The sequence below is a fragment of the Ailuropoda melanoleuca genome, chromosome 7 (genome assembly GCF_002007445.2).
Source record: "Ailuropoda melanoleuca isolate Jingjing chromosome 7, ASM200744v2, whole genome shotgun sequence".
In the NCBI taxonomy this organism is placed as follows: domain Eukaryota; kingdom Metazoa; phylum Chordata; class Mammalia; order Carnivora; family Ursidae; genus Ailuropoda; species Ailuropoda melanoleuca.
Window position 1 is genome coordinate 85,482,477 of NC_048224.1, and position 13,831 is coordinate 85,496,307.

General features: G+C 38.2%; 1 protein-coding gene across 1 annotated transcript in view; it reads right to left on the minus strand.

Moving 5' to 3' along the window:
* Nucleotides 1-13,831, minus strand: part of LRRC63 (leucine rich repeat containing 63) — a 43,863-nt gene that overhangs the window by 2,998 nt on the left and 27,034 nt on the right. The window contains exons 6-9 of the mRNA XM_034665190.1: nt 7,978-8,076; nt 7,599-7,735; nt 4,787-4,870; nt 2,287-2,526 (exon numbers count right to left, since the gene is read on the minus strand). Coding sequence (XP_034521081.1) covers nt 2,287-2,526; nt 4,787-4,870; nt 7,599-7,735; nt 7,978-8,076 — 560 coding nt within the window. The remainder of the gene's footprint in view (nt 1-2,286; nt 2,527-4,786; nt 4,871-7,598; nt 7,736-7,977; nt 8,077-13,831) is intronic.

Here is a 13,831-nt window from a genome sequence, read left to right on the forward strand (position 1 = left end):
CTCAATCCCAGGACCCTGAGATCATGACCTGAGCTGAAACCAGGAGTCAAACGCTTAACTGACTGAGCCATGCCAGTGCCCCTGTATCTCTAGTTTTTTGATGTCTGGTTTTAGTAATACCTTCTTTTTAACACCACACCATAAACATTGCTGTTATTACTGTTTCATAGATCATGTTTGTTTATCCACATATTTCTAATTTCTTTTCCTTCCATTCCTTCTTACATCGCAGAACTTGCTTCTGGAGTCATTTTCGTTTTTCCTGAGGCACCGCCTTTACACGTTCCTTTAGTGAAAATCTAGAGGGAGTGAGTTCACTGCTTTATTTTCTCTGAAACGACATTCTTTCTCCCTTGTTCTTATTGGTTAGTTGTGCTGGGCAAAATCACCTGTCTTCAGTTATCGTCCCACTGTTGCTAACAGCTGACTTCTTATCCTTCACTTATTCTAAGTGACTTTTCGGTCCCGAGATGATTTTAAGTCTTTGCCTTTGTCTGTGGGGTCATTCAGTTTTACCACAAGGTGTGTTACTTAGCTTACATAGAGCTTTCAGCATCTGATTTCATGTCTTTCATTTCTTCTGAGAATTTACAGAATTCTCCGGGACTCTACGCCTATGTTAGAGAATGTGTTCCCATCTCTTTACCTCCTGTCTGCATAGACACAAGAATCTCTTCAGTTCCCTCTGCATGTGTGTGTAATTGTCTATTTAATCCATGCACCAAGTTCATTTCAACTGTTATACTTTTAGTTTCTGGAATTTAATTTCATTTAAAATTTCTCATTCGTATTTGCCCGGCCATATTTAATGGTCTTTTATTTCTTTTTTTTTTTAAAGATTTTATTTTATTTATTTGACAGAGATAAGAGACAGCCAGTGAGAGAGGGAACACAAGCAGGGGGAGTGGGAGAGGAAGAAGCAGGCTCATAGCAGAGGAGCCTCGTTGGGGCTCGATCCCATAATGCCAGGATCACGCCCTGAGCCGAAGGCAGACGCTTAACCGCTGTGCCACCCAGGCACCCCTGGTCTTTTATTTCTTAACCACTTTTAAAATTAAAATTATATTTTATTACTTTAAACACTTAAAGTAGGTATTTCATGTTCTGTAAAATTCTAATACCTTAGATCCTTGGAGATGTGTACCTGTTGATTGGTTTTGTTGACTTTTACTCTCGGTGGCTTATTTCCTCATGTATTTGGAAATTTCTTAAAATTGTGAGATAACATTCATTTGAACTTAATTTTCTGGTTTGTTGAAGTCTAAATTGAGGATGTTTCTTTTGAAAACGTTCGTTTAATTGGAAAAAAAAGGTTTTCACTGCTTGGGGACACTTAGTTCATTCTTGGGTACAGACTTGAGGAATGTCAGGTTCAGCTTTCCTACTTTGTGTGAATTCAAATCTTTTTGTCCCACATCTGTTTACCACTCACTAGCTAGGTTCTACTTTTTTATACCACTTTTTGTCCTTCGAGATTTTTCTTAGTTTTTCATGTGCATTCGAATCTCATGAGCACTGACATCTCAATGCATTAACATTGAAAACTTCGGGTCCTGGTCCCTTTTTTATTGGTAGATTACTAATCACCTTTCTCAATTTCTTTGATGATTACTAGTCTGTTTAGGCTTCCTGCCTTTTATGGAGTCAATATTAGTAATTTATATACTCCTGGGAAATTTACTTAGGCATACAACAAAAATTTGTTAAATCAATAATATAAGCACTGATGAATGTAAAAATTGTTTTACAACATCTGAAGGGAATACGAGATAAGCTAAGTGGACTCCTAGTGCATGGGGTTTAAAAACCCTGGTCCTGAGATTAGGCAGGGATTCTCACACTGGCCATTAATCCCTGAGGAGGAGAAATTGCTCTAAATAAAGGTTGCTCTCTTTCTGGTCTCTGGGAAGTTAGAGTATAAAGCATTTCCCTGTGTAGTGTGCCTGGGACTAAAGAACCCTTTTTTTGGAAGAAACCATTTCTATGCCCTTAGTGATTCAGGGAAAAGATTAATATCACAACTGTATAGATGTCGCCAGCTACACCTCAGCAATTTGTAACTCACCCTGGAATTAAGTAGTAACTTGAGAATATTAGTAAATGGGCTGAATTCAGACTACATTATTATGCCTGAAGAGCCAGAAGGAGAAATTTGAAGAATTCTATGTATGTTCGAGCCTGTGGTATGGGTGTGTTAATAGTAAAACTGTCATGTGGCCTCTAGTAAATAACATTTTAAATGCTTAAAAGTGTGTTTTTATTAAAAGGGCTTCAGAATTTGCTCACCATTTTAGTAGCTTTAGAATTTCCACTGGGATCACATCATAATATTCATGTAGATTATTTTTTAAAAAGAAAAAAGAAGTAATTTGAGTAAGGCTTGGTGGGCTATTCAAAGAATTCTCTTTCCAAAAAACAGGATGAGTGAAAGTATTCTCAAATAGGATTTTTTTCAGGTTAAGCTTCAAAATTGCAGCTGGAAAAGTTGTCAGTTCATTCCCATCAACATTCAGTTTTTCAAGTGATCTGCAAATAAAGGAAATCAAATTTAAAAGGTATTTATGCAATTTATAATACTGAAGTAAAATTTTGTCCTTGTGTTCCTGCAAATTGGCTTCAAATGTAGTAACAATAAAATGCAAGTGTTTAAGTATTTCCTTAGAATCAGAGGATTATAAAGCAAGTGAAACAGTTTATTATTATGCAGATGAGTGCATTTGTGTGACTAGTAGAGTTAAAGCATGTACTTCGGGTCTTTGCAACATGTCATTATGGAAAAAGAAAGAATATAGTATAGTATAATGATCCAAAGAAAGAATATATTTTCATACACAAATTGAACATCAGTACATATTTTTTCCTTCAAGCCTAATCAAACAGTGAAATTACCACTACCAAAATGTATCATGTGCTATGTTGCAACTTTGATTTTTCATCACCGAATCCCCGTGGTTTTAACTGTGTCAGTTGCTTCTGATAACAGTGATTCCTTTGCTCAAAGAGAACCAACTTTACTGATGTTCTCATTTTATACTACTTGCCTTGATGGAGATTTTTTTTACAGTCACTCATCTCCTTTCTACTTAGTGCTGGAGACAGGCAGAAAAGTATCTGTTTATGAGGGACACATAAAAACAAATCAAAGGCTAGTCCAACTTGTCAAAGGAGCTAGGAGTGAAGAGGACAACATGAGGACTGTAGGTCAGAAGTTGCTGGGAACTCTAGATTCTCTTGTGCAGTGTAGTTTCTTCCTCACACAATTTACATTCTTTGGTTCTGACTTCTGCTGACAATGTTAAAACATGGTCAAAGAAGGGATTTGCAACAGTGAAGCTAGGAAGATGGCACCTCAACTCTCTTCATCCCTCAGCCACAGTCTGACTACTGCATTTGTCACAGTTTGGAAAAGGTGAGCAAGACCCCAGGCTTTACTTTGGTCCTAACAGAGAGAGCTGGCATGGTCACTTTGCTCCCTCTATACCAAACACAAGCCTCAGGGCCAGCGGCAGAGAGCCCTATGGACAAGCAGAATAAGTGTGGTGGACTCTAGGGAGATGCTGGTGAGGATCCCCGAATACCCCTGGGGGAGGCCGTCCCTGACTGAGTTGCTTTATCTTAGAAGCTTCAGCAGCCTGGGCTTATCTTTCCTCTCGATGAATTCTGCGGAGTTTGATAGGCTAAACAATCTTTAAAGCTGGAAGAGCTCCACATTGAGACAGCCTTTGCAGTGGAGCCTTCTAGGGAGCAGAGAAACTTCCTCCTGTTACACCACTGACAGTCTCTGAATGGTGCTCTGAGGCTGCCTTTGGTCCTGAGCAAAAGACAGAGCAGCCAGAAGAGAAAAACTCACAAGTGTTCACAGAACAGTGCTCCTGAGGCAATCACACTCTGTGGAGGCAGGGAAGTTGGGGTGGGGAGGAGAAACAATAGAATTCACTTCAAACACACACACACACACACACACACACACACACACACACACAGAGAGAGAGAAGGCAAATAAGAAAAGAAAAAAGTAAATAAACAGTAAATACAAAGTAAAATGGAAGGAAAAAACCTGAATTTATCAGTCATAACAAATGTGACAGATTGAATTCTCCTATTAAAATATAAAGATGGGGTGCCTGGGTGGCACAGCGGTTAAGCATCTGCCTTCGGCTCAGGGCGTGATCCTGGCGTTATGGGATCGAGTCCCACATCAGGCTCTTCCGCTATGAGCCTGCTTCTTCCTCTCCCACTCCCCCTGCTTGTGTTCCCTCTCTCTCTGGCTGTCTCTCTCTCTGTCAAATAAATAAATAAAATCTTTTAAAAAAATAAAATAAAATATAAAGATTGTCACAAGGGAAATTAAATAATTGGTACCAATATTAGAAAAGCAGAGATAAAATTATCTCACTTTACTGAAGATAAGACCATGCTCCTAGAAAACCAAAAAAATCTAGTAAAATGTAACCAGAATGAAGATAATTTGGATTATATTGCTTGATTTTAAATTCATGTAAAGAAGGACATGGCTTTTCTCTATTCTGTACTGGCAACAGTCAGCTGGAAATAAAAATGTCATTCTATTAAGTAGCCATCGGTACAGCTTTTAAATAATTATTGAAAATGTTATGTCTTAAAAATACCAATCATTCAAATTACATTTTTGTAAATGTGATGTTTTCATATATTATGTTTTGTGGCTATTAAGTATATGAAAGGACTCAATTTTCTCCAACACAGTCATCACCAAATCTATCCTTATAGGACATACGACTTTGTGTACTTACGACTTTCAAAATACCTGAGTTTCTGGATTTCATTTGGAATGGAAGCAATACTATTGTAGGAAATATCAAGTTCCTCAAGATGGGACAAAAAAAATAACCTTAGAAAGAGAAAATGAAATTGAAAATGATTATGTTTGTCATTACTAGGCATGAATAAAGAATTAAATCCCTAAGCAAATAGGTAGAAGTATAGAGAACCTACATTTTCCTACGATCTTGAAATTTATGGACTTCTTTTCATTACAGGTGCTTTAATGACAATCAAAGTTCCTAAAATGATTCAGCTATCTTTTAAGACTGCTTTGAAATATTTGGAGTGGATAAAGCCCCGTACAGAAGAAGCCACCTGAGAAATTTCTAACACATTTAGAGATCGCCTTTTCTTGGTTGCTGTATCAGTTTCCTAGGGCTGACCTACCAAATGACCACAAGCCCGGTGGCTCAGAGCAAAGGTTCTGTCACAGTTCTGGACACTGGAAGTCCAAAATCAAGGTGTCAGCGGAGTCTATTCTTTCTGGACGCTGTGGGGGCCCCTCCAGTTAGGTTTTGGGATGGAAAAGACAAGAAACAGAAAAGAAAGGGGTAGGATAAAAAACAATGAGAGGAGAGAGACACATTCTGGTGATGTCGTGAACAAAAAATTCCACATATTTCATGAACAAATGCTATCTCAGAGCTTTGGGAAAAAGAAGAAACCTTTTGGATTTTTGAAATGATCTATTTGTCTTTATTTTACAAGAAAACTAAATAGACAAGTCACAGACCTTTTCATGGTTACAAAACTTCAAACATTTAACCTAAGAGAGTTGATTTTACCTTTCCATAGTATAATCAAGGGCATAACTGTAGCTGTAGAGGGCCTAACTGTAACTCTAGGATGAGAATCCAGTTCTTTGGACCTCCAGAACCTGGGCTTTCCTATCTGCATTTGCTTTATACTCTATGCCCCAAGCAGGTCAAAGCAAAAACAGTAGCAACAAAAATTTAGGCCTTGGTGAATTTGTGCTGTCCATCTCCCTTTGATATGCATGCATAACTTACGTTATTTAATAAAAAATATATACTGCTTTATTTTAGAAACACTAATATTTTTGAGAAATAGCTCCTTAAAACTTTTTGAGTGTAACCAATAGTTAACCAATAGTTCAAACTAATTTGCTTAATCTCTAAATAATGAACAATGTCGACCCTGTAGTTCAGAACAACTTGTAGTTTCTTTAGGAATTTTTACATTTTGCTTAAATGACAGTTATAGTTATTAAAGTTTATAATTACAATTTTATAGATTATTAAATATAAATTTATATTTAGATGCATATATACATATATGCACATGTATACACAGTTGTGTGTGCATGTGTGTGTATATATGCAGGGTTATGTGTGTGTGTATATATGTATTTCTGTGTATATATACACACAGAAATAATAATAGCTATGTGTGCTCACACAGATTAGTATACATACATATATTACTTAGCTCTGTTCACAGGGAGTGTCTAGAAGCAACGTTGTCCCAATAGCAATGGGACATCTAACACCCAGATCTCGGTTTTAAATACCATCTTCCAATAAAAAGGAAGCAGGTTTGCTTAGAGAAATAGCTGCTTCTAGTATCAAGACAGGGAAAATACAATTTATGTTACTGTTGAAAAATACAGATGATTTAAACAGAAATAAAATACACACAATAAGCAGTATTCTTACTTTTAGTGTTTATTTCTTATATATGTTATGTGTAATGTGAAATGCATATATATATAGAGAGAGAGAGAGAAATGGTATAACTTCTACACGCTTTTTTATTCTTTTAAATGACTGAATAGTTTCACAGTTTACAAATGCAGAATTTGTTGGATTGATAATTACAAACAATGCCGGGTGAACAACTTTATAAATGAATTTTGCTGCATTTCCTTAATTACTGTGAGACTCTTCTTTACAAAATGTTGTTCAACTATTTAAGAGTCCCTCTCCCTTTGCTCTTAACCTACATTCAATTTGTTAAACTCTAACTGGAAGACATATCTTGTTTTGTATTTGGCTAAGGTTTTGGTTTAGGAGTTAAATAATTACCAGTCCATATGTCTGGAAAAATTCCATCTCTTTTATACCCAAGTATCAACATTCCTATTATTATTATTTTTATTTTTAAGATTTTATTTATTTATTTGACAGAGAGAGAGAGACAGCCAGTGAGAGAGGGAACACAGGCAAGGGGAGTGGGAGAGGAAGAAGCAGGCTCCCAGCGAAGGAGCCTGATGTGGGGCTCGATCCCAGGACTCTGGAGTTACACCCTGAGCTGAAGGCAGGCACTTAACGACTGAGCCACCCAGGTGCCCCTCAACATTCCTATTAAAGACTGTTACGTGTCATACTGGCTAATTTCTTAGTTTATAGATTAGGAAATTGAGACCAAGAAGGTTGAGTGATTTTCTCCAGATAAAACAGATTATTTTCAATTTTGAAGTTCAAAGTCTAGATTTCCTAATTCCACATGCAGTATCCTTTTCATATCCACAAAGGCTGTCAAGGGATCCGTGCAAGTTTCTCACTTGAGCCTCTTTCTGTGATTTGTGTTCGTTTAATCCATACTCAAATAATGGATCTCTAGGTGAGCATTCTCTAGCCCCGCATTAATAGCCATCTACGGAGCCGCTAGGATTACTTTTAACACAGTGATAAGCAGCAAATTAGCTAATTGGAAGAGAATGAGAATCATTCAATGGCTAAAAAGTTGTTAGCTGCTTTCAAAAAGGAAATCAATCTCTTTCTAAATTATAAACTTTATTTTCTGCACTCATAATCTCAGTCTATGGACCTTACCCAGGTGGAAGAGTGGTAATCAAATTAAAGGCAACGCTGAAAACTCTAAGGAGCTTAAGTTGTTGAATTTCAGAAGGGATTTCTTTGATAGGATTATTTCTCAGTAATAGTATTTGTAAATTTTTAAGACAAAATATCTGAGGAACAGAAAAGAGAAACACACATGAGTAGAATGATAAAGTATCACAGATCTCTATTTCGTACATTTTACAAACCCTTTGAACTAATGTAGTAGAATCAGCAAAGAAACATTAACTGGCTATATCATTTATCTCCTTTTTTTACTCTTTTCCAGGGTATCATAAATGTCTATTTTAAAATTATGATTATTATTAATAAGAAATCAGTGCAATATACACAATGATAAAAATGGACTCACTTCTCTGGGAAAATAACTGATGTCATTAAAGGATAAGTTAAGGTATATCAATTGGGAAGCTAAAGTCGTTAAGTCGGGACAATTCATGATAAAGAAGCCCTAAAAGAAAGTGACAAGAGATAAGAGGTTAATTAACAATGCACAAATATTTTATACAAAAGTAAAAAAAAATGAGCACATAACTGAGTGATAGTGCTTGACACAAGACACTAGCAAGCCTGTACTCACCTTCCATTCATTTATGTCATAATAATAATTCTTTAAATATGGAAAGGGTAGAAACAAAATAGGAACACTGCTAAGTATTCATTTAGGTAATAAGTTTAGTGTTAGATGTGTGACAGGAATTATTTTGATTCAGCACAAGCAAACATTTATGGAGTGTCCATTGCATGCTGAAATGTAAGTAAATATATTTTATATTTAATTATCTCTTTTATCTTATTTTTTCATGTTTCTATTTCTATTTCTGTTATCTTTCTATTAATCTAACATCTATCTAAAACTTCTTGCTTAAATGCCAATTCTGATTGAGGAAAACTATGTCCTGCTATGAACTAAATGTTTGCACTTCCCGCAAACCCATATGTTAAAGCCCCAAACCCCAGTGTGATGGCATTTAGAGGTGAGGCCTTTGTGAGGTAATTAGGGTTAGATGAAGTCTTAAGGGTGGAGCCCTTATAATGGGATTAGTGCCCTTATAAGAAGAGGAGGGGACCAGAGCTCTCTCTCTCCACCAGGTGAGGATACAAGATGAAAGCAGGTGTGAGCAAGAGAACTCTAACCAGGAAACAAATCAGCTGACACCTCAACATTGGACTCCCAGGCTGCCAGAACTGTGAGAAAGTAATGGCATTTTGTTTGTCAGAGCAGTCAGAACTGATTAAGACCTGTCTGGTGCCCCCAGTATCTTTAATACTCCGGGAAGATGGAAAAAATTGTTTCTTAAGGGTCGTAGGATCACTAGTGGTCAACTGAATGGACAAGGAACTCCATTGTTGGAGGATCAGACCTCAGCTTGTAGAGAAGGGGGACATCGCTGCAGGTACATTAGGCTATGCCACATACCATATAAGAGTGAAAGGCTCATGGCTAAAGAACCTTGAAGTTGATAGTACTGGTTTCAAGACTGACCTTTTATTAAAGTATTACTATTCATAAATGTATATATAGACAAAAGTAGGTATTCTTTCTTCCTGTCATAAACACTTCTCTCTACTCAGCAGAACTAGTGCTGTACATACATAGCAGAACTATGTCTGTCATAGTCTCTAATCATTCCACTTAGTGTGCTCAGACAATGAGCACCTTTCCATTTCCTTCTGCCTAGAAAGTTCTTATCTCGTCACATGAACTATATAGTCTTACCTCATCAGTGGCCTGCACAGAGTCAGCTGTCTGCTCATACAAAGTCTGGCCAGAGAGGCCTTCCCTAACCAACCTATGACAAATAGCAACCTCTGAAACCAGTGCTCCAGGGATGATTCCCTGTCCCTGTCACTTGCTTTATTTTTCTTCATAGTTAATCACAGGACATATAATCACAGGACAGACTATGTGCAAATATATGTCTGATCTCACCCCACCAAAGTATAATAATCTCCATGAAAAAGGCATTCTCTTCTGTTTTGCACACTGATATATAGTAAGATATATTTTACCATTGGCACATGGTGGGTTCTTAATAAATATTGGCTGGATGAGTGAATATTCAGAGCCCTCATGTTGCCTCATGTAATCCCAGGGACCTTCCCTGGGAGGCTGGCCCACCGCAGGTACCCTGGGTCTCTCTTTTACCATGCCATCATAAAACCTGTTTGCTGTGGTTATCATGTGAACCATGTGTAGAACTAAGCACTAAGAGGAGTGTGGTCCAAGATGGCGGAGGAGCAGGAGACCTAAATTCTGTCTGGTCCCAGGAATTCGGCTAGATAGCTATCAAACCACTCTGAACCCCTATGAACTCAACAGGATATCCAAGAAAAGAATAGCAGCAAACCTATGAACAGAAAAGTGACCACTTTCTGCAAGGTAGGACATGTGGAGAAGTGAATCTGAGACGATACACGGGAGGATAGACCGCAGGGGGAGGAATCCGCCGGCCGCCAACTACTGGCAAGTGGTGGAGCAGCCGAGCACAAATCGGAACTCGTAGAAGTCTGCTCCGGCGAGGGACATCGCTCTGGTGGCTAAGCGGGGGGTGGGACCCTTGCTGGGACGGTGTGGTCTCAGGACCCTCGGAGTCACAGGAAGACCAGGGATGCCTGAGTGCAGCAGAGCTCCCAGGTATTGGAGCAGGGAAGCTGGCTGCAGAGTGAGCTGAGGAGTGGGCTCTCAGCTCGGGGTGGCCATAAACCGGGATCCGCGGCACACTTGGGCCCCGGGTCTTTGGGCCAGGGCCCAAAAGCCGCAGAACACGGGAGATCCTCCTTCCTTCCCTGGGGAGGGAGCGGCCCAGGAGCATGCCATAGGAATATGCTGGGTTTGGAGACTCCCAACAGGTTCCTGTGCCAGAGGAAGAAATGGTCACAGGCCGGGCGAGCGCAGAGTGTGCCTGAGACCAGGGAGACAGGAGTGACTGACTGCATTTCTCTGAGGGTGCACTGAGGAGTAGGGCCCCAAGATCTCAGCTCCTTCCGGGCCAGAGATTGGAGGTTGCCATTTTCATTCTCATCCTTTAAAGCTGTGTGGAATGCCTTCAGGGAAGAAAGCTACAGAAACCTGAATGGATTATTTAGCCTGGCGGGTGGTGAGGGTGGTGCAATCCTGCCTGTGGCAAAGACTTTTGAGAATCACTGCAATAGGTCCTTCCTCCAGTAAATCAGCAAGAATATCCAGCCAAGACCAAGTTTACCGATCTGTGAGAACTGCAAAACTCCAGCGCTAGGGGAATACAGCATGCAGAATTCATGGCTTTTTCCCCATGATTCTTTAGTTTTCAACTTTCATTTTTTAAATTTTCTTTCTTTTTTCTTTTTTTTTAATTTTTTCTTCTTTCCTTTTCCAACCAACTTCTTATCAATTCCTTTGAAAAAATCTTTTAAAATTTTCATTTACAGTCATATTCTGTCCCTTCATTGTATTTAACCTTATTTTTTGTGTGTATATAAGTTTTTCTTTCTTTAAAATTTTGGGATGAAGTTTCTTCTAACAGACCAAAGTACACCCAAAATCTAGTGTATGGCTCTGTTTTATTCACCAGCCTGATCATATTCTTTTTTTCTTTTTCCCTCCTGGTTTCCAGTCTCTTCTGATTGATTGCTGTATATTTCCCTGGTGTCGTTGTTACCCTTTTGGCATTTTGTTCTCTCATTCATCTGTTCTTTTCTGGACAAAATGACAAAATGGAAAAACTGACCTCAAAAAAAGAACAAGAGGCAGTACCAACTGCCAGAGACCTAATCAATATGGACGTTAGTAAGATGTCAGAACTAGAGTTCAGAATGATGATTATAAAGATACTAGCTGGGCTTGAAAAAAGCATAGAAGACACTAAAGAATCTCTTTCTGGAGAAATAAAATCTGACCAAGTTGAAATCAAAAAGGCTATTAATGAGGTGCAATAAAAAATGGAGACTCTAACTTCTAGGATAAATGAGGCAGAAGAGGGAATTACTGATATAGAAGACCAAATGATGGAGAATAAAGAAGCTGAGAAAAAGAGATAAACAACTACTAGATCACGAGGGGAGAATTCGAGAGGTAAGTGATAGCATTAAGTGAAACAATATTAGAATAATTGGGATCCCATAAGAAGAAGAAAGAGAGAGGAGGGCAGAAGGTATATTTGAGCAAATTGTAGCAGAGTACTTCCCTAATTTGGGGATGGAAACAGTCATGAAAATCCAGGAGGCACAGAGAAGCTCCCTCAAAATCAATAAAAATAGGCCAACCACCCCAACATCTAATAGTAAAACTTATAAGTCTCAGAGACAAAGAGGAAATCCTAAAAGCAGCTCAGAACAAGAGGTCTGTAACCTACAATCGTAGAAACATTAGATTGGCAGCAGACCTATCCACAGAGAGATGGCAAGACTGGTATGATATATCCAGGGTATTAACAAGAAAAATACGCAGCCAAGAATACTTTATCCAGCATGGCTGTCATTCAGAATGGAAGAAGAGATAAAGAGCTTGCAGTACAAATAGAAACTAAAAGAATTTGCAATCACCACACCAGCCCTACAAGAAATATTGAAAGGGGTCCTCTAAGCAAAGAGAGAGCCCAAAAGTAACATAGACCAGAAAGGAACAGAGACAATATACAGTAACAGTCACCTTACAGGCAATACAATGGCTCTAAATTCATATCTTTCAATAGTTACCCTGAATGTAAATGAGCTAAAGGCCCCAATCAAAAGACACAGGGTATCAGATAGGATAAAAAAGCAAGACCCAATGATATGCTATCTGCAAGAGACTCATTTTAGACCCAAAGACACATCCATGCTACTGGACATCAAAAGAAAGGTAGGGTGGCAGTCCTTACATTAGACAAATTAGATTTTAAACCAAAGACTATAATAAGAGATGAGGAAGGACACTATATCATACTTAAAGGGCCTATCCAACAAGAAGATCTAACAATTGTAAATATTTATGCCCCTGACATGGGAGCAGGCAATTATATAAGCCAATTAATAACAAAATCAAAGAAACACATAACAATAATACAAAAATAGTAGGGGACTTTAACATCCCCCCTCACTGAAATGGACAGGTCATCTAAGCAGAAGATCACAAGGAAATAAGGGCTTTAAATGACACACTGGACCAGATGGACTTCACGGATATAGTCAGAACATTCCATCACAAAGCAACAGAATACACATTCTTCTCTAGTGCACATGGAACATTCTCCAGAATAGATCACATCCTGGGTCACAAATCAGGTCAACTGTTACCAAAAGATTGGGAACATTCCCTGCATATTTTCAGACCACAATATTTTGAAACTCAAACTCAGTCACAAGAGGAAAGCTGGAAAGAACTCAAATACATGGAAGCTAAAGAGCATCCTACTGAAGAATGAATGGGTCAACCTGGAAATTAAAGAAGAATTTTTAAAAATTCATGGAAACAAATGAAAATGAAAACACAACTGTTCAAAATCTTTGGGATGCAGCAAAGGCAGTCCTAGGAGGGAAGTATATAGCAATAGAAGCCTCTTTCAAGAAACAAGAAAGATCTCAAATACACAACCTAACCCTACACCTAAAGGAGCTGGAGACAGAACAGCAAATAAAGCCTAAACCCAGCAGGAGAAGAGAAATAATAAAGATCAGAGCAGAAATCAATGAAATAGAAACTAAAAGAACAATAGAACAGATCAACGAAACTAGGAGCTGGTTCTTTGAAAGAATTAAGAAGATTGATAAACTCCTGGCCAGACTTAACAAAAAGAAAAGAGAAAGGACCCAAATAAATAAAACCATGAATGAAGGAGGAGAGATCACAACCAACACCAAAGAAATATAAACAATTTTAAGAACATATTATGAGCAACTATATGCCAACAAATTAGAAAATCTGGAAGAAACAGACCCATTCCTAGAGATGTATAAGCTGCTAGAACTGAACCAGGAAGAAATAGAAAATCTGAACAAACCCATAACCAACAAGGAAATTGAAGCAGTAATCAAAATCTCCCAAAAAACAAGAGCCCAGGTTCAGATGGCTTCCCAGGGGAATTCTACCAAACATTTAAAGAAGAATTAATACCTGTTCTTCTGAAACTGTTCCAAAAAATAGAAATGGAAGGAGAACTTCCAAACTCATTTTATGAGGCCAGCATTACCTTGATCCCAAAACCAGACAAAGACCCCACCAAAAAGGAGAATTACAGACCAGTATC